This window comes from Limanda limanda, chromosome 1, assembly GCF_963576545.1.
Source record: "Limanda limanda chromosome 1, fLimLim1.1, whole genome shotgun sequence".
In the NCBI taxonomy this organism is placed as follows: domain Eukaryota; kingdom Metazoa; phylum Chordata; class Actinopteri; order Pleuronectiformes; family Pleuronectidae; genus Limanda; species Limanda limanda.
Window position 1 is genome coordinate 31,157,152 of NC_083636.1, and position 23,275 is coordinate 31,180,426.

Genomic DNA, 23,275 nt, shown 5'->3' on the forward strand with positions numbered 1-23,275 from the left:
TATTTCCCTACAGTTTCTTTGTTTTGACATTTTCTTGAATCAAAGCTGTTATATTGTGAACTGATTTTTTTGTAGTCACACTGAATTCGACATGAGCATCAGGGTGAGTGTAGCAGTTGTGTCCTCTCTCCTCTGGTGTGGAATGCAGACATGTTGTTGTATCACTGGCAGCGATGCTAGACAAATAAGCCTCCTCTGAGCTGTGTGTGTTGTCTCACAGCTGTGTGTGTGTGTGTGCGTGTCCGTCAGTTTTCTAATTGTTTTCACTAAGCATCCTACAATGTGATGAAGACAACCCCCTGTCATTCTCAAGCCCCCTTATGCATCCACTGAATAATTCTCCTCCACTTATGCTTGTGTGTCCGTGTGAATTAGCGTGTTTCTATACGAGGCAGAGCCAGACCAGACTGGCCCACCATGTTGTTTTGAGGAGGGGTCCTCTGTTTATAAGGTAATTAGAGTGCTTATGGTTCAACCCGGGTAACTGAGGTCAGACTAATCTACGTCTCTCTGTCAGAGGGGCTGTGTGTAAAATGATATGGATTACTGGCAAAATTAAATAACCTTTAGGGCGAAAAAGGCACAGGTGGCAAAACACTGATTGTGTGTGATGTCCTTGCCATTCTGCACAAGTGCACGACGTAGTGTGTGTGAAGTCAAATGTCATCCTACAAGCTGGTAATATGTGAGTGTGTGTGTGGGTATGTGGCTATGTAAACCACGCTCATTGATATTCTTGCAGAGTGTCATGGAGGCTTTTGGGGATATCCTTCTGCCTTGCTCTCTCGCTCATGAATATGAATGCAATCCACATGTGTTTTCAATCTGTTTGCTGATTTGCATTAAGTTCATGAGCCGCTAACAAGCTCGGCACAGGACGACTGCATTCTACGCTGTTGTTACGAGTCTCTGTGGTCCCTGCTCAGCATGGAGTTTGTTGTGTGATTTGAATATTATTGTTAAAAAATGATTCATCTTTTGTGGAAGTATTGTTAGAGGCACGAAGAGAAATTAGTGTCTTTGCTCTTTTTTCCCGCCCCCCGTGTGTGCCAGTGTGGAGACTGGTCTGGATCTGAGCTGTTTCTGCTGTTCAAACACTGTGAGAGGAGCTGAAGTCGACTGTTAAATAGCTTTTGGGGAATTAAAGCCAGATATTGATTGAGACAGTTGTTTAAATCAAGGCAAAGCTATATGGAAATACATATCCTTTTCGATTGAGGCGTTCGTGAGCCTGAGCAGAGGCTATATCGAGTTTATCCACCTCATAGACACGGCATTTGGCCCTGACCATAGGAAACCATATGCATTTTACCCCGAGCAACTAACAGTTACCATTTCAGAAAGGTGTGTTTGGCATCATTGCAGCTTTAACTACATTACCATGTTATGCCTTTGGAAAACAACATTTCAAACCATATCATCTTAGTGTGTAATTTCAACTTTAAAGATATAAGGGTATATTGTAACTTCTATCTAGATCGTTTAGCTATTCGTAATAAATGAATACATTTCCTACACTGATATATTGGCCAATAGATATATTTTTAAAAATGTCAAATCCTGGCGACAGTTGGGATTGACTCCAGCTTCTCCCCCGAAAACCTTAAAAGGATAAGCTGTATAAATGGTAGATGGATGGAAAAATGTCCTTGAATCCGAAGATATCGATATCAAAACCTTATGACAAAGACATGGAATCGAGAGCTGATAAGTATTTCCGAAACGATAATATAATAGAGTAAAAGTGAACTCAGGACACAGATTTGGATCCAGTTTCCATGGGACGCTTCTGCCTCTTTCATGATCTTCTGGAGACGGACATGGATGTTTGTTTTCTCACGATTGTTCGACTAACTCTGGTTATTTTGCTAAGCTGTTTATTTGCCATAATTGCCTTCCGTCCCCGTGGAGATGTTATTTTGACATGAAATATTGGGTCACACAGGAAACCATCCTTAGATCTACTCTCTCAGGGTGTCCAAGCTGTCGCCTCTCCCACCCACAAACACCACAACACAAAGTGCGCTGAAAAGTGTTTAACATATTGAAAGAGGTTTTCACACGCTGATTCATTTTACAGTACAGTATCTTGGCCCCATTAAAAACATCTTGTACCACTGTGGTTAGTGGGTTTACAGCCACATTAGACACTGTTCTACTTGATTAAGAGTAAGTTAGTTTGTGCTTTTAAATGTACTTAAAGTATTAAAATTAAAGTAATTGTCGAGTGTAGCCTATTCCTTACAATACAACTTGCTCCTACTTCATTATGGCTGCTCTTTGCTCTTGTTGCTCTCGTCAAAATAAATGTACTTAAGTAAATTACAGATACATACATACAAAATCCACTTATGTACAGTAACTTATTGAATTTACTTTGTTACATCCCACCACGGCATCTGAGTTATTCTGATTGAAAGGAAAGGGTCCAAGTGATATAGCAGTTGAATGTGTCCCTCTGTCAGTTGTTCTAGAATCACACAAGTCCCACCCTCGCTCTCCCTCACACACACACACACACACACACACACACACACACACACACACACACACACACACACACACACACACACACACTGTACCTGCCTTGCTCTCAAATCATAGAGGGTCTCTCGAGTGATGATTATTCCTCCTTTACCATAACTACAGGAGCTGCAGTGTTGAGTACTGTCATTACATGAGATTGTTGATAATATTCCTCAGTGGGAGCCTCAAGTTGAGGGAGGGAGGGGGGTCCTTATTGCCCCTCTTCAGGTAATAAATATTCAGTTGTGGGAGTGAATAAGTGCTCGGCTGCTGTGTATATCCTGTAACCTTCAAAATTACTTTATAAGCGGGTTGACTGTACACAGTAGAGCCATTGCATTGCAGCGATGCAGAGTCAGTGAATTATGTCGCTCTATCAAGAGTATATTTCTGTAATGATGTCATGTCTGCAAACAGTGCAGATGGGTCATTCCGTTCGTAGATACATTTGGTTTCAGAATGGTACACTGTACTATAGGCTATTCTCTGTTTCCGTTCTCAGCCTCTAATGGACCATTTAATGTAGAGATCTCATAAATCAATCAGTAGTTTGTCGTCATAAAACAGGTTCTGCTTTTCTTACTTTGCCACAACGTTCATTAAAACTCTTTCCATGCATATCTTCTCAACTCTCATATTATGGTTGGTGTTTCAGAACAGGGATGTTTTCCCCCTCAGAATGAATCAGTCACTTTTTATGACACAGTGCTGACGACAGCGAGTGGCCAAATATGTTTTCTGGTTGTCTCTGTATGATGTATGTTCAATTGGATTCCTATATGAACTGATAAGAGTTTTGTGGCCCCCATGACCAGAACTGCTTCTGATTGAAAGTTCCGAAGCTTTACAGAATAGGTCTTCGTTCAGTACGTGATCTAGACCGTTTTGCATTGCAATGACTTCATAGTGCAGAATTTATTCATCACCTCAAGTATGAAAGTGACACCTGGTAGCACTTTTCCTCAGAGCCGGGTGTGAGTGAGGGATGAATAATAGCACATGATGATGTGAGAGATTGTGCTGATACATTATTGCATCAGTACGTCATCATCGTCGAGATGTTTTTGATAAAACTTAACACAGATGTCTGAGGAGATGATGAAACTGATTTGTTAGTTTATTGCTTCACATTGTCTCAGATTGTTGTTTTTCACACTCCTTCGCACACCACATTCAAAACTTGAAATTAGATCAAATCTGAGTGCAGATGTATGGATTACACTGGATAATCTGAGTGTAGGTAAACAGGAAAGAGAAAGACATGACAGACAATGGGAAGTAAAGGAGTGAAGTGGAGTACAAGTATTCTGTCAGCAGTGAATGATTCAAAAGATAAATATTCCAGACAAATTTGAAACGCCTGTTCATTCAGAACCTGATGGGGGATTTTACAGTAACTGTAATTCAGTGTCAAGTCAACAGACATGAACTAACATGCCACAGCAGGATAGACAGCAGTGCGTGTGTGTGTGTGTGTATGTGTCGGTGTGTGTGAAGTCTGGCCACATTCAGTGATGTTTTTCACATTAACTCAATCATAATAACAAACAGAATTACTGGATCTCAACAAATCCTGCAGATCTTTATTCATGTTCCGTCCATCATTCTTCACATTATGTAGAAATCTTGTAGATATCATATTAATGTAATATAATATGTGAGTATTTGGGATTTTCCTCTTACATTCATGTCCATTTGATCTTTTACAGAAAGAAATGTTGCAAGGGCTTCAAGTTTGTGTCGGGCCAGTGCATTCCTGAAGGTAGGAAAAGCAGTTTGGAAGTGTGTCCTATGATTATTTTCTCTTTCTATTTGTTTAAACGTCACAGGCAGTTTAATGGCCTGTGACAAGCATGAAAAATGAAAACCGTCTGAGAGATACTTTTGAACATCAGCCTCACCCTTGTGTTCCCTTGCGTTCACACTGATGAAATCACTAATCTCTTACTGCAGATTATGACGTGTGCGCTGGCGCCCCCTGTGAGCAACAGTGCACTGACCATTTCGGTCGAGTTGTCTGCACCTGTTACCCCGGCTACCGCTATGACCGGGAGCGCCACAGAAAGCGAGAGAAGCCCTACTGTCTGGGTGAGACCTTGTGCAACAAATCATCAAGATTATTTCTCTTACAAATTACATGCTTTAATTAAAACCCACATTTTATTATTGAGTAATTAATTGATTGATTACTATAGGAAAAAGCTATATAAAACCCTAGAGGAAAGAAAAAGTGAGAAACAAGCACCCGTCTCCTTTAAGGCTCGTTTGCACATCTCAGATTTACTGTAAATGCTTTACTTTATGTGCAAATTAGTTTTTGCATTTTAATGGTTCTCTTGATTGACATTTTGTCTCTCCGTAATTTGCTTGCTGTCTCCCCTCTGTCTCCTCCTGTCACTGCAGACTTTGACGAATGTGCAGACAAAAACACGACCGCTTGCTCTCAGATCTGCATCAATTCTTTGGGGAGCTACAGGTGTGAGTGTGACACCGGCTATTTCCTGGAAGAAGATGGGAAAATGTGCACCAAGGGGGAGAGAGGTGAGGAGACGTTCTCTCTTTATTCCGAAGCACATCTGACTGTGATGCAGAGCTGACCACACATTGTTATTTCCTCGCGGGTGTGTGTGTGTGCGCCTGTGTGTGTGTGTGTGTGTACAGTGGAGAGAGAATGGGGTCCTGCACACACAGACACCTGGTAGTCATTACACATCCCACATCCTTGTGCCTGTCAGAACAGCTCTGTCTCCCAAACATACGGCTGCCCCCGTGACTCCCGGTCTCTTCTGATTTGCTGGATGCATTTGAGGAAAACATCACAAATGGTCCAGACGAAAAGTCAAAACGTCTTTTTTTTTTTCTTCCTTCAACCCTGTATTCAGTTCCCAGTGAAGCAGACAGAGGCTGCAGATTTGCTACTTCCTCCCATGAGTTTATCTTCCATTACCTACTAAAACATTTCAGGAGTGAGAAATGATGGTTCATATAGTCACGCTCCTGCTTTATGTGCTGCTTTGTAACACAGTGGGGGAAAATAGTGTCCAGACATGTTCGCTCATCCATAAAATGCATGCATGCTCAAAGTAGAGTCCTTTCTACACAGGCCAGAGACAAATCCAGGAGAGTTAGGGCGGCTTTGTGCTTATTGTCTTGTTTTCTTTGGTTTGTACAGGATTGTGCAAGTATGTTACTTCAACCTTGATGCTTGGATGTGCTGAGTGAATAAACAGCGGAGGAGTGAGTGTGGGTGGAAAATGAAAATGTTACAGAGTCAGCGTGCACTGTATAAGTCACACATTCCCTAAATGGAAAGAGTTTGCAAAAAGCCATCAAACTGTCACCAGGGAAGCACACGGAGGCTCGGTTTCATATTCATGTTTTTGGTTATTGAAAATGACAGAATTATTTATTGCATTGTGATTCTACAGACAGAGTGTAAAGGTGAAATGAGAGTATGGGAGTCTTGTTTCTTTCAATAAGATTTGCACAAATTAAGAAATGATATTTTCCTTGTTTTTACGTTATATGTTTGCTTAACTATTACATGAACTGGTGTCAATTTTCTGACTGTCCTCTTTGCTGCTGCAGCAAAGCAAATATCCCTATTGTAGAACAAATAATATATTGACTTATTGTATTGTATTGTATCAAATCGTATCTTATCTTTTCATATCTTGACTTGCTTTGTCTTGTCTTGTATACCTGTCCAGCTCATGTCAAGTCTGTCCATACATTTAGAAAATAAGGGGACATTTTGTGTCCTTTTCTAAAGATTTTATGAAAGAAAAAAAAAATTCTGGAAACTTCTGTGACCAAATCTTTATTTTCCTTCGGTTCCCCAGCAGTGCATCTCCTTGAGAAATCAGACAACGTGATGAATGCTGGGACTTGCTCAGCCACCTGTGATGATTTCCACCAGATCAAGATGTCGGTCCTGCAGCTAAAGCAGAAGGTGAAGCTCACAAAATAATAACAAAAATCAACAACAGCAGCCAGATTCATTAAAGCAATTTTCTTCCCGATGAAATAAAAAAGCTAAAATGATTCAACTTTACTGGGGTTAGATGAATGTCTTTTTTTAATGCTCTTTGCATTTTAAAAAGACATAAAACAAACAGACAATAAAATATACAAAGACAACATTAGGGGAAAAAACTAAATAACTTCCTTTAAAGAGGACTTACTGTGCAGAGTATTAAAAAAGTATCTGCACTACCTCTTAAACACATGGGTGATTGTAAAGTGTAAGTTTGTATAGACACTTCGTATGAATCCACTGGTATAACCATATTACAAACAATTTTTCATATTCCTTATTTTCTTATCATCACACATTTCCCTCTGGAGGCATCTGAACCCATCAGAGCACGAGTCTGTCAACAGTGGCTCTCAACTCCTCCAGACTGTAGCACATGATGTATGGTTTGCTTCCAGTTGTGTGGTCCAGGTGCTCTCAATGCGCTGCTGTATACGCCTCTTTTTCTCTCCTAATGTCAGTATATTAAGAAAGAAACTACAAGCATAATAGTTATTGAGGACTGTATATTCTTATTATATTCTTATTCACTCCAGAAGGTTAGAGTCTGAATGTAGGGTCACACTGCGGCTCAAATACTTACTGTGTCTGAAAGTCAGCCCCTGCTGCATAGAGGTAAGGTCTTTTGGGTGTTTCCCACTGGGATTTCCAGATCTGCAGGACGTTATACAGAGATCAAACATAGCTTTTCCCAAGGATGCCACTTCGCATACAGGGCAGGAGTTCTCCATGGTCATGCTGAATAATGTAAAGGGGTTGCCTGGCCCACCATCTGTCTGGGTTCCACCTTGTAGCGTGTTGCAGATGGAAGATTGGCTTTCATCTTTGCCACGGTACATATTTCAAACATCATTTTACTTGGAATTGGCCCTTCGGTGTGTAATTTCCCTGTCCTGTTCAACAGCGCAAAACCATGTTACGAATGCCGACCACATGCAGTTACACATTGTTTGCTTCCAGAAGAAGGAAAAAAATTCCCCACATCCCACGATGACATGTATTAATGTTGACAATTTAATATATTGTTTATGGTGTTATTTGTAGATGCCTTTTCATTGACCTGTTCATTCAGTCCTTTCGTTCTGCATCCTTTCGTTAAGATGGCCATGCTGTCAAACAGTGCTGACGTCCCTGAGCAGATGACCAGCGAGAAAATGACTTCCTCCGCATTTCTACCAGGGCCTCCGGGTCTCCCTGGCCCCCCAGGTGAAACACAGCTGAAAATGATAAAACAATGTCTGACTGAAGTTCATGGATCACAAAGTAACAAGCGGAACATGAATATCTGTAGCAAAGTTTTACCGTAATTTATCCATCAGTTGTCCAGGCATTTCATTTAGAACCAGAAATGTGAACCTTATGGTGGCGCTCCAGGGAAAAGAGATCGCCAAATTAAATGCTATGTATCAGACTGTGTGTAAAGATGGTCTATGGTCATAGATTCTGCCTCCTCCATGTTAGTGTTTGGGACTTGGACCAAACTAAAATATCAAAGTACACACTTATACATTACATACAACATTTTTGATAGTTCTTACCACATTGATGTTTGTTCAAGGACAATTCTTCAATGAGGTTTTGTTTGAATTACTTGATGCTATAATAATGGGGTAAAACGTTGAGTGTGTATCAGTGGGACCTTGTTACTCTGGCTCCATTGCCAGATCACTACTGTCCAAGATGGCAGCGTTAGTATGCAGGATATTTTGGCCTTGGATTCCTGAATAGTGAGGCCAGAAATTAGCTGAAAAGCATCAAACCCAGTCTTATACTGTGTGTAAATTGTTTTGCCGTGATTACTTAAGTTTTCTCTGAGGTCCACTAATATCACTCTGGTTTATTTTAGGAGATCCAGGACCAGAGGGCCTTCCAGGGTTTAATGGTCTAGTGGGGAACCCTGGCCCTCCTGGACCGAGGGGCTTGATGGGGCCCATTGGACCCACACCAGATCTGTACCACATCAAACGTGGCCCTCGAGGATCTGTGGTCAGTTTGTACTATTCTTCCTGAAAGTAATTTTCATATTTAGCTTTACTCAGCGTAATCTCATATTTAACAGCACACGGTTCTGAATCAGCAACAATGAACGTGTGTGTCCTGACTGTGACCTGCTCTGTGTCATTCTAGGATACAGTAAACTACACTCTTACGCATGTCTTTGTCTTTGTTTGCTGTTGTTTTCGATCCACACCTCTGTTCCGTGACATAGGGCAGAATAACTGAATTAATCTGGAATTGAATCTAATCTGGAATGCTGGAAAATCTCCTTTTAGTGTAGTCACAGTTTTTATGGCGTTGTTGGTTGCTCTTGCCAAAGCAGTTCAGATAATTTAGTAATCCTGCGTCGTGAGACAGGGCCCAGGAGAGCTATGATTGATTTATCTGTATGAAGCAACTAAATATCTCATGTTTCCTTTCACACATTTAAAAAACACACACTCTTAGAGATATCCCTAATTTTTGGAAGGTGAAAAAAAGGGATGACACATGGTAACGGCAAAACCAACAGAGAGGACTGAATCCATTTACAGCTTTAGTTGTTTTCTTTGGCTTGCCGCGATTTTTTGCCTTCGAGTGCAAACCCTCCGTGTTGAAGTGTGGGACCTGAATCAAGAATGTGCAGGAGGTGGCCAGTGAGTCATATTTTTAGCTTTTAAAAACGCTTGTATTCATGCAATCTCGTTACCGATTAATCAGACTATCAACACCTGCAAATAGTCATATCACAAGCTGCGTGGGGCCAAAACCAAGGGGTCAGGAACAGTGTTTTTACATAAAAAACATTTAAAAAAATGATGTATTGCTTTCTTCCTGTGACATTTGGACATGTGTTTTAATTCACAATCTTTTTTCATGACCCGTTAATATATTTAATCAGTGCTCATGCTGACTAGGAGGGAGTCGTCCTGTCTTCGCACAAGAACCCTGATTAGATTCTGAGCCCTGTTATTCTGTTTTGCAGCCAGGTCTCATGTGTTTGGGTGAATGTCAAGGTTTTAAGAGACAGTGAATGTGGGACAGAGGCTTGACGCTGATCTGAATATTGGCACTGCTCCTGATACAATTTCGTCAGGTTTCTTCAATGATGTTTATCCCAGGGAGGAGATCAAAGTGTTCTCCACCGCTGAGCTGAAGTCGCTCAGAAATGGCCTGCGGGCCGTCACACAATTGATCTCTGCCGGTGGAGTGCGATGGAGGTGTCAGTGTTTAAGTGTTGGCTGTGACTGAGGGGGTTTAGCAGTCGTCCTCTAACCAGAAGGTCGTCCGTTTGTTCCCAGTCTTCCTCATCTGTATGCCGAAGTCTCCTTGGGCAAGACACTGAACCCTAATTGCCCCCTATAGAAGGTGCTGCCCATAGGTGCACTATGAATGTGTGCGTGAATGGCAATAAACTGTCCTGTAAAGCACTTTGATTGGTCACCAAGACTAGAAAACGATTTAGAGTAAATGGGTGTTCTGAGAACAAAATTGAAGTGACAAATTTTGGTTTGTGTGCAAGATGCGTCATCGGGCTAACAGACAAGATTAAGATACATTTATTTGTCCCAAACACGTGCACAGACATGCACAAGCACACTCATGCAAGGAGGAAAATTTAACCTCTGCTTTTAACCCATCTGGTGCAGGACACACAGAGCAGTGGGCAGCCATGTACGGCGCCCGGGGAGCAGATGTTGGGGGAGTAAGGTGCCTTGCTCAGGGGCACTAGACAGGGTATGGAGAATCCTCTTGGATTTTTGGGCAGATCAATCCAGGTTCGTCTTTTTGTTGTTTCTCCGTGGAGCCGAACCAGAGACGAACCAGAGACCTTTTCTGCCCATAGACCAAGTTTCTGCCACTAGTCCACCGCCTCTCCACACATGCTTATTTACATCATTGGGATTTTACAGTGTCCGGAATCAGACTGACACAAACAATTGACACAAATAAAATGCCTTTCTTTTTATCTTGCAGGGGCCTCCAGGAGCACCAGGAAAGGATGGGCGAAAGGTGAGGTCACAACCTATTTTGTCAGCTAATAAAAATAAAACTTCCATCAATACATCATATACACTGTAAGGGCTGCGGGGGGGCATTGAGGCCGCGTTTGGGTACATTCAGAACTTACTCAGGACAGATATCAATACCACTGAGCTGCATGGGTCAGAGACAAACAACCATTCACTCTCACAATCACACATTTTGAGTCTTCTATTTACATAACCCCAGTCTGCATCGTGTGTGAGGGAAGTCGGTGTAGTGGCCGTTCCACTCCGTTCCAATAAGAAGGCCACTTGGTTTTGTCTGAGGGAGTACTTTTAACAGCTGACTCGTGTCCACATACTAGTCAGGCCCGACCCTGCGTGGCAACCCACTGTTCCACGAACACATGAGGCGGGTTAATCTTGAAGTGATTTTATTCAAGTTGGTGTGGCTGTAAGCCTTACAGCACCTGATATTCCCAGGCAGTCTTCACGTAGATGTCACTCAAGATTGCAAGCATGTTTCACGTTAAAATCACGGTCATAACTTGTTGGAGTAAACTCCTGCAGACTCCTTAAACTCACCAATCTTCTTGTGCGTCACTTAACCAGCCCCCCTGGCTCACGACCCACCTGATATAGAGAACCGCCTTACGGCTTCATCAAACTGTTGCAAAAACAACCCGCAAACAGTGCTCAAAACAAAATATACTTGAAATATAGAAACCATGATATACAGCATAAAATTTAACTGCACAAAACTTAAACTATAAACCTGGATAATATAAGAGATTGTAAACCAACATAAATATTTAACTATACACACACATACTGCATAATGGCTCTTACAATTCCGGCCCCTAATTATAAGGCAGGATAACTTTATAATTATTTAAACATGCAACATCATCACAAGAGCCATATTAAACCACAATAACAAACACGATTTTTTTTTTTTTTTTTTACACTTTGTATGCACACGAGAAGAAGTAATCCGTCTTCACCCCGCAATGGAGTTCAAAAGTTCAACAGTCACGGTATTTATTCTTAAGTGTCCACGTCACATATGAGGCATAGCTTATCCACAGGCCTCTCCAAGGTCCTGAACTTGGTTTTTACTAGCACTCGACGAACTAGACCCTTTCCATCTGATATGGTTTGCACGACTCTACCCAGAAGCCAGGAGCTCCGGGGGGCATTGTCATCCAGGATCATAACAATTTGTCCTGGTTCCATATTTTTCTTGATGGTATTCCACTTTTGACGTTCTTGTAGGCTGGGTAGATATTCACGCACCCACCTTCTCCAAAACAGGTCTGCGAGATACTGAGTTTGCTTCCATCTGCGGCGTGAGTAGCAGTCATCTTTATGAAATAGCCCTGCTGGAAGAAAGGGCTTCTTCTTTAACAACAGCAGGTGATTAGGTGTCAAGGCTTCAAGGTCATTCGGGTCTTCAGACAATGTCGTTAGCGGTCTGTCATTAAGTATTGCCTCAACTTCACAAAATAAAGTCTGAAGACACTCGTCATCTATTGTTTGCTCTCGAAGAACAGACTTGAGGACCTTTTTCACTGATCTCACTTGTCTCTCCCACACTCCTCCAAAATGGGGTCCAGCAGGTGGGCTGAAAATCCACTTGACTCCCTTCTGAGCAAGAGCATCCTGGATATTGGCTTGGTTCCATTGCTGCATGGCTACTCGTAGCTCTTTCTCAGCAGCGACTAGGTTGGTGCCATTGTCTGACCTTATTACTGAAGCTTGACCTCTTCTACACAAGAACCGTCGAAGGGCGTTTACACATGAGTTTGTGTCAAGTGTGTGAGAGACCTCCAGGTGAACAGCTCGTGTTGTCAAGCAGGTAAAAAGTACGCCATACCTTTTAACGATACTTCGACCTCTTTTGACCTCTATGGGGCCGAAATAGTCAACACCTACATGGGTGAAAGGCGGCTTGTCTGGCAGTAATCTATCTGAAGGCAGGTCTGCCATTTTTTGTCCATGAACTTTTGCTTGGATTTTTCTGCATGTAACACACCTGGACAGAAGTTTCCTCACTGCTGTATTAGCTGCTGGGACCCAGAACCTTTGGCGTAGACGAGAGATCGTATAGTTTCTCCCTAAATGACCAACCTTTTCATGGATGTACCGCAGAAGCAGGGTTGTGGGATGCATGTCCTTTGGCATAATTATGGGATGCTTTGATTCCTCAGGCATTGCAGCTTTGCTCAGGCGACCTCCTACCCTTAGGATGCCGCTGTCCAACATTGGGTCTAACTTGCGTATGGGACTGTTTCCTTTCAGAATCTGTTTTCCTTTTTTCAGTGCGGAGATTTCTGCCTGGAACCTGCAACGCTGACAATATCGGATTATATCCATCTCGGCTTTGTCCAGACAATCCCCGCCAAGAGGTCCCTTATGCAAGGCAGCTCTCAAATCTTGCTGCCCTTTACTTGAAAGCAGTAAACCCTCTTTCAATCGTAGCATCCAAGCTACTGCTCTCTTAAGACGATGCCAGTCAGAGTAATAGTTCATTAATTTATCCAAGGCAGTACTCTCCGCTACAGCTGTACAGTTTACAATGACAGCTTTCCTCACCTCATCATCATCCTCAGGGAGCGCCACATAGTCCTGCTTTCCTGAATGTTGATTGTCCACGTCCCTCAAGATTGATGGTCCTTCAATCCAGCTCTGTTTAGCCATGAACTGCTCTGCCTCAATACACCAGAGCACGCCTAGCGCTCTTTCAACAGGAAGAGCATCCGTAGACAGGTCCAAGTCCTTAACTTGTTTTGCCTTCTCATTTTCAGGAAAAGCCGCTAAGAAAGCTCTGCTATTGCTTGTCCATTTTGTCAGATGGAAGCCTCCAGAAGCACACAGGGACATGAGGTCACTACTTAGGGAAATAGCATCAGAATCACTGCTGACTGACTTTAAACAATCATCCACATAAAAGTTCCTGAGAACTGTGTCTACAGCCTCAGGTGATGCTTCAGGTCTGTTTTCTTCTGCTGTTTTCCTTAAAGCATAGTTGGCACAGCTAGCGGATGAAGTGGCACCGAAGAGGTGTACAACCATTTTGTACTCTTTAACTTCCTGTGTCAGGTTTCCTTGTGGCCACCACAAGAAACGCAGGAGGTCTGTGTCCTCTTCTGGAACTCTTACTTGGTGGTACATAGCTTCAACATCTGCCATTAGTGCAACATGCTCCTGTCAGAATCTTGTTAACACTCCAAGGAGAGTGTTTGTGAGATCTGGTCCTTGAAGCAGCTCTTTGTTCAGTGAAGTGCCCTGATAACTTGCAGCGCAGTCAAAGACCACACGGAGCTTTTTCTTTTGCGGGTGGTAGACCCCATGGTGTGGGATATACCAAACCTTCCCGTTCTGTAGGTTCAGCAGTGTTTCTGGCACCTCAACTGCATAACCCTTTTTTAACAAGTCATTCATATAGTCTTTGTATTCCTGGTGAAATTTGTGATTCTTGATGAGCTTCTTCTTGAGGTTCAATAATCAGAGGTTTCTTTGTTGGCAGATTAATGTAATAATGTCCGTTTGCATGGTTAACTGAGTTAGACACAGAGGTAATAAACCGCTTGTCCTCTTGTGACATTTCCACCTCGTCGCTGTTGCAATGCTCTGGAAAGTCAGCATGGTATTGCTGTATGAGCAGTTTTTCCACTGTCTCCACTGAGATTCGGTTAATCGTGACCTGCTGCTGTTCATCACCATCCAAAGCACTGTCCCTTGTGTTCGCTGAGCGGACCATTAACAGTCCAACCAAGAATTGTCTTCACAGCATATGGCCCATTGCTTTGACTGTGGATAACCTTCCATGGCTCGAACGCTCCATGCACATTATTTCCGATGAGGAGCCCTATTTCAGCATCGATGTGTGGCAGCCTCACGTTATGGAGATACGGCCATGCTTGTATGTCCTCCTGCATAGGAATATGTTCCTTTTTTACTGGAAGGCTCTTTTGAGTATAGACCTTTGGCATGCTGATGAAACTAGTTTCCTCAAGTCCACAGACCTCCAGATCTCTAAGAAGGCAACTTTTCACTTCCTTTGTTGAGCCCATTGTGGTTAAGATCAACTCAGTTCCTTTTCCCTGAAGATTGAGCTGCCTTGCTAACGACTCTGTGCAAAAGGTTGCTGAGCTCCCAGGGTCAATAAACGCATAAGTTTCAACAACTTTGTTTCCTTTCTTTGCCTTGATGTAGACTGGAAGTATGGCAAGAACACACTTGTCTACGGCCCCAACACAAGGTTTTTGCTCTGGGTTAGGCTCACCAATGCACTGGAAACCACAGCTTGATCTGAAGAAGCATCCTCTTGCCTTTCTACACCTGACTGGCTGTGGGCGTCATCTCTGTAAATGTGTAACATGCTGGGATGCTTTCCAGAACATGTTTGACATGACATTTTCCTTTTACAGTCTTTACTTAAATGCCCTTTAACTAGGCATCCGAAGCAAAGTCCAGCCTTCCATATGAAATCCAGCTTGTCCTTATGAGGTTTTTCTGCAATACACCAACACTCCTCTAGTGTGTGATTCCTTTTGCAGAACAAACATGGTTTAGTGAAAGCTACAGTGTTTGATGTACTGAACTTCCTTGTGTTTGACCTTTCATCATCTTTCTCTTCGGCTGTGGCCACATCTGTAGCAAAGCTGCTTCCTTTTATTCTTTCTTTCTGGAAATTTCTCTCAATCATTGAAACTTTCTTTTCCTTCTTTTCAGCAGCGGGGCCTTGCAAATCTCCGAAGAGAGGGTCTGTGATGATCCTTGCTTGCCTGTCCACAAAGGCGACTAGATCTTTAAATCTCACTCTCCTCTGACTCTTTTCCTGGATCTCGAATGCAAGTGCCCGCCATTGTTCTTTCATTTTGTAGGGCAGCTTGGAGACAATAACTCTCATGTTTGTAGGGTTATCCAACTCATCCATGTAGTCCACATCTTCTAAAGCGTTACGACAGCCCAAGAGGAAGAGAGAGAGACTGTTCAGTGCCACACCGTCCTCCGATTTTATCTGTGGCCAGCTAAACACCTTTTCCATTAATGCTGTGGCAATTTTCAGCGAGTTGCCATAGCGACCAACCAGCATTTGCATGGCCTCATGGTAACCACGATGTGCTGGCATATGCTGGCAACTTTTCACAAGGTCTTGTGGCTCGCCTCGTGTGTACTGCTCCAAGAAGTACAGTTTATCAGCATTGTTGTCTGTTCTGGAATCCACAGTGTGTTCGAAAGCCTTGAGAAATGATCTAAAATCAAGTGGGTCACCACAGAAAACAGGAATGTCTCGTTTTGGCAGACGTGCCAAGTTCTGATTTTTCACAAGCAGCTCTGTGATGTCAGCCTGCTGCTTAATGACATTGAAGATATCCTTTGTGGTGCCATCTTGGTCCTGAAGAACCCCATGGGATGTTGCAGCTGATTTTTCTTTTCTGTGTTCTTTAGATCTAGCTCCTCCTGCAGTAGCATCCTATCAGGAGGCTTTTCATCCCTGAAGGGGTCGTGTGTTCGACGGTGTCCTGCTTCTGGATGGGCAATTTCCTTCTTTAAATGAGTCTGTGACAGATTTACAGCATCTACATACTTGTTCATAGGATCACCTTTAACAGGGGAATCATATTCTTCATAGATTTTGATTTTAGCATTAGACACTGCCAGAGCGGTTTTGAGTTCCAGTTCCTCCTTCTCCGTATTTAACTGCACTTCCTTCAATGCTAAGGCTTGCCTTTGTTTGAATACGGCTGCCTTAGCTTCCAGAGCTGCTCGCTTGGCTTCTTCCTTTAAGCGAGCAGAAGATGCTCTACTACTTCCACTGCCAGACTTTGACCCGATAGATTGGGACACCATAGACACACTTTCCATATGAGTTACAGCCTCATCAACTTCTTGAGACTTTTCTTTTTCCAACTCAGCATCATTAATCCACGTTCCAGTCTTCTGAATGAATTCCTGCACCCTATCTTTCTTAGGATAGAACCACTCTTCTTGGTCTTTATTTATCTCATCCTGATGAAGGTAGAGCAGAACCGTACTGTTGCATTCTTTGAAGTCCTCATAAGTAGCTTTAAGAACTTTCAGCCTTGACTTAACTTTCTCCAAGTTGCAGTTGTTTTCCATTAATAGATCCATTTCGTTTGACTTGTTTGTTAACATTCTTAATTTTCCTCTTCTGGCATTGATGTAATGATGACTCCTTTCCTCCATTGACTTCACCGTGGGCTCTGCTGCCCTCTTGTGGCCGTAGTCCGCAAGTGCGTCAATATCATCATTCTCATCCGCCATGACGTATTGCTGATGTAACGTCTCACTTTGACAGCAGCCTGTTCTTATAGTCCCACAGCCCTACTGACATGCGCAAGTTGATGTCTGTGTTCAACAATCCAATTTCCTGCGTAACTTCTGCGGCAGGTCCTTTCACGATCACTGGCACTTGTCCGTGCGCCCAGGTAATAGTCCGATCCTTCCTCGTCACGATGGCTGCGCAGTCCGCTGCGCTCACAAGTTTTGACTTTTGTAGTGGCCGTTCCACTCCGTTCCAATAAGACGGCCACTTGGTTTTGTCTGAGGGAGTACTTTTAACAGCTGACTCGTGTCCACATACTAGTCAGGCCCGACCCTGCGTGGCAACCCACTGTTCCACGAACACATGAGGCGGGTTAATCTTGAAGTGATTTTATTCAAGTTGGTGTGGCTGTAAGCCTTACAGCACCTGATATTCCCAGGCAGTCTTCACGTAGATGTCACTCAAGATTGCAAGCATGTTTCACGTTAAAATCACGGTCAAAACTTGTTGGAGTAAACTCCTGCAGACTCCTTAAACTCACCAATCTTCTTGTGCGTCACTTAACCAGCCCCGCTGGCTCACGACCCACCTGATATAGAGAACCGCCTTACGGCTTCATCAAACTGTTGCAAAAACAACCCGCAAACAGTGCTCAAAACAAAATATACTTGAAATATAGAAACCATGATATACAGCATAAAATTTAACTGCACAAAACTTAAACTATAAACCTGGATAATATAAGAGATTGTAAACCAACATAAATATTTAACTATACACACACATACTGCATAATGGCTCTTACAGTCGGAGTATCCAGAGATCATGCTGAGAGACCCTGGCTGAACCAGGAGTCAGACGGAGATCCTTCTTGCTGTGAAGCGACAGTGCTAACCGCTAACCTTCCATTCCGCCAGTTTGTTTTGCCTCAATTGTTTCTCGACCTCACCAGAAAAGCACTCGGCAGCTTCCAGGATACTGACAAACTGACTCAGTTGGATGTTGCACAGGCAGAGTTAGTCCCTGCAGACGCTGGGATGCCTGTACTACAAGTTGCTACAAGCAGCTTTGAGAGAGGAAAAAAAGAGATTTCAGTAGTTTGCATAATTTTGAAAAAATTTGCAAAAGTTGTATAGGTTGAAATGATGTGGCTTGTACAAAAGCATCTTGGTATAATGTGTTCTGCCAGTATTTACGTTAGGTGAGGTTTTCACAGTTGGTCATGATTTCTCTCTTAAATCAGAAATGACCAAATTCCCAAGTGGCTGAGGCCAACAGCTGGTATTTTAAGTGGCAGCCATGGATGTATTATCCATGGTGGTTACCGAGCAGCTTCTACCTGGTGGCCAGTGTGACGACTGTGGATCCCTCAAGGTTATTGCAATTGATTCAAATATCATACAGATTACACGAAAATAACTTCTGGATTTGCTACCGGGAGGTAGTACCAACATTTCAAAAGTAACTGGAATGTTTTTCTCTCCTGGGAGGCCTGAGGCTAAGTGTTACAGAAAGAGACTCCAGCAGATGGTTAAGCCTCATATTATGGAGGCACAATGCAGAACCCATCCCGGTTACAGTGAGATTTGTGTTAGCATTTTTCACATTGTTGGCACTAAACCCGATTTGCCAGCATCTTTTGCTTCCATGTGTGTGTCATTGATAGACAAACATCAAATGGAGATGTTAGAGAAACTCAGTTTTTACCGACAAAGATAGTATGGACATCATCAAAGACAACAAACAACAGTGGCCATACAATGATTAGCCACAAAACAGGCCTCTTGAGTAATGAAGCTCTGTTATCCTACAGGATGTCAGAGCCTGTTCAGACCACAGACTTTTTTTAAAGAAGGATAATGCGTCTCCACTTCCTCCCGCTATCCAGAAATAAAGAGTTTGTGCAGTACCAATCGGGAGTATCAAGGTCCCTCTGATACACGCAATATCCCCATCTCATCCACTAACACGGAGGAGGCGTGCTCTACTACCTATACTACAGGGGATCGGTCATGACGTCCATCCTTATTTAGAGTCTCTGGTGCAGACGGACAGCAGCCAGTTGAAGTAGTTGGGAATGATCTGTGACACACTATCAGACATCAGAACTCAAATTGATTAATATCTGGTTTAAATGCTGTAAGACAACTTGCTTTGAGGATAAGATTTGCAGTGTGTGGAAGGTTGAGGCTGATTTACTACAAAATTACTAGTTACTAGTGGATTATACCTCTTTTACACCAATATTAGCAAGTATAGAGTTGTTTTTTTTAAACACAGGCAAACCCGCAAATTAGCGTGTTCACCCAGGTGTCATGTTTCCATCACTGCCGATAAAAACCTGTGTCTACTGCAGAGTCATTTGACCCAGCAGTTACTGCCTCTCATATCCATTCCCATTTCAGACAAAAGCCAGATGTTGGTGGGAGTTAGTTGTTTTTTTGACAAATGGCAAAGGTGCTTAAGTGTAATTTTGATAAGAGATGTTGTTACTTGTCATCAAGAATGCCCAGTCACCCATGTCTCGCTGAAGAAGATAAGTAAAAGGTTCTTGTGTGTTTGCTCAGCTCGTGGATCATGTACGGTGCAATTTAGGTGCATCTATTGACACAGCACCTCTGTATTCCTTCAGTATGTTTGTGTGGATAGATGGAGGGTGATGCTAATCTGTCTCTCTGAGTTACAAATCCAAACCATCTGCCAAAACACTCACAGCCCCACCGTGACCCTGAGCCACGCCGGCTCGCACCAGCCTCGGTAGCCTGGTGAATGTGTGTACGTGCTACCTAGGTCAACAGGCCGCCGTGATCAAGTCACAGTCAAGCTACCATTACATTATGATACACTAAGAGCCCCATTTTCTCTTTGATGGCCACTGAGAAGACACAGCAAGGAATCGTTTGACATTTTGGTAAATGCAGGCACTCGCTTTCACAGTGAAGAAGTTGGAAATGAAGATTGATACCAGCGTCCTTCAAGAAAGCTACAGCAGGGATTGAATTAGCTTCGCTCAGCTCAGCGTAAAGACTGGATGCAAGGGCAAACATTGAGTCCTGGCTCTCCCCAGAGTTCAGAAATACACCCTCTAACACTGCTGCTCAAGAACACATGGCATCAAATGTATTGGAAATGAAAGGTTGTGGTTTTGATGCAGAGCTAGGGCCGTTCCTCTCTGCAGGGAACAGGGACTGACACCATCACAGCACTTACAGTAACTCATAACTCGTGTTTTCACATTTCAGGTCAATGCGTGGATTAAATAACCGAAATACAACAATGTCAATTAGTGAACTTGAGATGTGGGGTGAAGCTTTGGAAACAGCCAGGTTAGCTGTTGTCCCCTGTGTCCAGTCTTTGTGCTTGGCTACCAGCACCAGTGCCATATTTAAGGCACAGACATAACAGTGGTATTGATTATGTTATTCTCATTTTATTCTCAGTTAGAAAAAATAAAAAATATTCTTTTAACCGGCTAAGGCCCAGTATTTCTTGAAAATGTGTAATTTGTAGTCACTCTCATCCTGAGCTCGACTTTCTCTCCCCATGTGTCAGGGACATTGTGACTTATTCAATTTTAAATATCTTGAATACTGTGTGTGATAATATTTGAAAAGTATGTATTAATCCAAGTTCCCTGACACCCCGTATATCCGGCTCCTTATCTAGAAAGCTCTCTCATGTTTTTTTCCCACTGTAATTCATCTCGACTAAATATTTGTTTTGTTTCCTCAGGGGGATAGAGGAGCTCCTGGGCCCGTCGGACCACCAGTAAGACTTTGATAATGAAGCCACATTGTTCAGAGCTAAACTTAATCTACAAATCAGATTATAGAGTAATTATTGACTTAGATAATAACTGATGGTGCTAATGCTAAAATATCAGGAGATGTTCAGTGCCCACAACTTTTTGAGAGACTTTACGCGTTGGTAAGACACACAGGATATGATGTTACTTCGACCGAGCACAGGGACGAACTCTTTCTTTAGAGGTACATTATCCAAATGCCGACATGTTTCTCAGAAGCTCAAGTCTCTGCACTCCCCTCTAGTGGAGGCATTGCCTAACAACCATGCCAAAGTAAAGGACTCATGTGTCGTTTTGAATTGGACGTATCCCTTTTGGCACATAAATGCAGCATAAACAAGCCTTTACATCTAGTTGTCCATAGATTATTTTAAAAAATGTTTTTTCTCATGATTCATATTTGGCACTTTTGTCTACCAGGGTCCTCCAGGTTCCTTTAATTTCCTGCTCGTGCTCATGGCTGACATCCGCAACGACATCGCTGAACTGCAGAGCAAGGTGTACGGTCGGTCGTTGCCCTCGCCGGTGGACGACTTCTCTACAGCCCCCGACAGCTGGAGGGTCAACACGGACAGTCTGGACACGGGATCAGGGGACGACGACAAAGAAGCTCCATCTTGAACAGGTGGAGAGGAGGAGGAAGCCAGACGGGACTGACTGTGACTGAAATATTTAAAGAGGCTCGATTGAAAGACTGTATGTTGGATGTCAATACTGAAAGTGGTTTTATTTTTTTTTATTTTTTTTTTATTTAACTGTATAAACTATATATGTTGTTTCATCACAGATGTTTATTTTTGTATGATATACAAGAGTATATGTAATTTTATAACAAAATGAGCAGACTGTGCAAATGCATGTTTTTTTTATTGGATGTTTTCAGAAACATATTGTTCCTTCACAGCACATTAAACAAGTCTCTCGTGGAAGCTGTTTGCTCCTCATTGCTTTGTGACACATGTTGTGCTCTGATCCATTTGAATGCATTTAGCAAAGAGATTCAAGCAGCAGGGATGTTGGACTGGAGAAATAAAACTGCAGGGTGACTCCACAGCCTTCTGTCCTCATCTGTGAGATATGAGAAAAAGGAGATGGAAAAGAAAACTAAGGGCTGTGATGCTTAACAACAGCTTGTCCTCGTGCATCTTCTCTAGACCTCAGATTATCTCTGGAAAAACTAAGGGCGGTTTGTATTACTGCATTATCATCAAACAAAATACACACAAGTCAATAAAGAGTAACAACTTGACAAGGTTCAACTAGTTCACCTGATAAGAGCATTGATTTTTTGGCTAAGGTGAGTTGGGGACAGTCTATAAAGAACAGTGGTGTTATTGCCAGTTTCCAGCAGGCAGATGTTTATAGTTTACTTGTTTATTTACGTTAAAACCAGTAAGAGTTTAACTCGGGTGCTGCAGGAAACTGTCAATCCAAAGTTTTCATTGAGTCGTTCCCCCGCTTCCCACTACCTGTGAAATCGAATGCACATCTGAACTCAACTCAGTTTACATGTATGGCTTCATGAATGAGACTGACTGAATTTCTAACACCATTTCACTATATTCCCCACTAGAGGGCGACCTACTCAAAGCCAACAGTCTAATTCACTGACATTTACGATATTCTGGTTAACTTCATGTCATCAGGTTTTCTACAGTGTCATTACACTGAGAAATAAATGAACTATTAATCCCAAGCAGTATTATGACACATTATAATGGAGTAGTAATAAGATATAAGAACATTAGGTTTATGAATGTACAGCATCTGTCAAGCAGAAATATATTTCATATTATGGTCAGATTAAATAAACAAAATATGTCTTGTTTAAAACTATGTCACATAGTGTGCTGTAAACAGTTTATTAAATGTTTGTACACTGCTTATTACCAGCATCAATAAAAAATGCTTCTCTGCAAATGATTAATCTGAAAGGACCGATAGATTTACACAGTATGACATGATATTATTTCTTGCCATTATCCACAATAACCTCCCCTGGTTCATCTATATACTGACAGCTTTGAAGTCTGATATTATATGTTCTCCTTCAGTTTTTGTGGAGGAGGCGGCTGGGCCTCTGAAGTGAGAACGAGGTCTTGGTGTTAGGTTTCTAGCTGCGTTTTTGATATAGTAGTGCAGCCTTTCCTGAAGTCATGAACTTTGTAGTTTTGTTCTTTTTGCTGCTCATAACTCATATTTATCTCACTCTGTCTTCATTTGGAAGATGAGAAGCTGCATATACGATCTGGGGGGGAAACAAGATGATCTCACTTTATTTTCAGAAAAAACAAGAACACTCAATAAAACTCAAAACAGACCTGTTCAAGAAACCTTCTGATCCAAACATGTTGTAACTTCCCTTCAAATACTTCATCAACCACAGGAGAATAAAGCAACTAAGCACATCTGTTCAGAGACAAGGAGAACTTTACATGACTGATTTCTTATTTTTCTGTTCTTACACATCTAATAATAGTCTAATAATGTGACAAATAATAAATGGCTGATGTGTCTCTATTAAAACATGTTTTAACTGGTTTCTGTGTTATTTGACATCACAATTACCCAATAAAATGCATGTATGTGCATTTTCTGATTTTCTGATAATAGTTTTGGGTCAAGATCAACCTAACCAGCTCTGGTTTCTC

At 42.3% G+C, this 23,275-nt stretch overlaps 1 protein-coding gene across 1 annotated transcript in view; it reads left to right on the top strand.

Annotated features, from left to right (window-relative positions):
* ccbe1 (collagen and calcium binding EGF domains 1) overlaps nucleotides 1-21,677 on the top strand; it is a 44,895-nt gene extending 23,218 nt beyond the window's left edge. The window contains exons 3-11 of the mRNA XM_061075715.1: nucleotides 4,236-4,288; nucleotides 4,480-4,614; nucleotides 4,930-5,067; nucleotides 6,369-6,478; nucleotides 7,663-7,768; nucleotides 8,409-8,548; nucleotides 10,517-10,552; nucleotides 20,552-20,587; nucleotides 21,045-21,677. Coding sequence (XP_060931698.1) covers nucleotides 4,236-4,288; nucleotides 4,480-4,614; nucleotides 4,930-5,067; nucleotides 6,369-6,478; nucleotides 7,663-7,768; nucleotides 8,409-8,548; nucleotides 10,517-10,552; nucleotides 20,552-20,587; nucleotides 21,045-21,245 — 955 coding nt within the window. The 3' untranslated portion in view covers nucleotides 21,246-21,677. The remainder of the gene's footprint in view (nucleotides 1-4,235; nucleotides 4,289-4,479; nucleotides 4,615-4,929; nucleotides 5,068-6,368; nucleotides 6,479-7,662; nucleotides 7,769-8,408; nucleotides 8,549-10,516; nucleotides 10,553-20,551; nucleotides 20,588-21,044) is intronic.
* The last annotated feature ends 1,598 nt before the right edge of the window (nucleotides 21,678-23,275 follow it).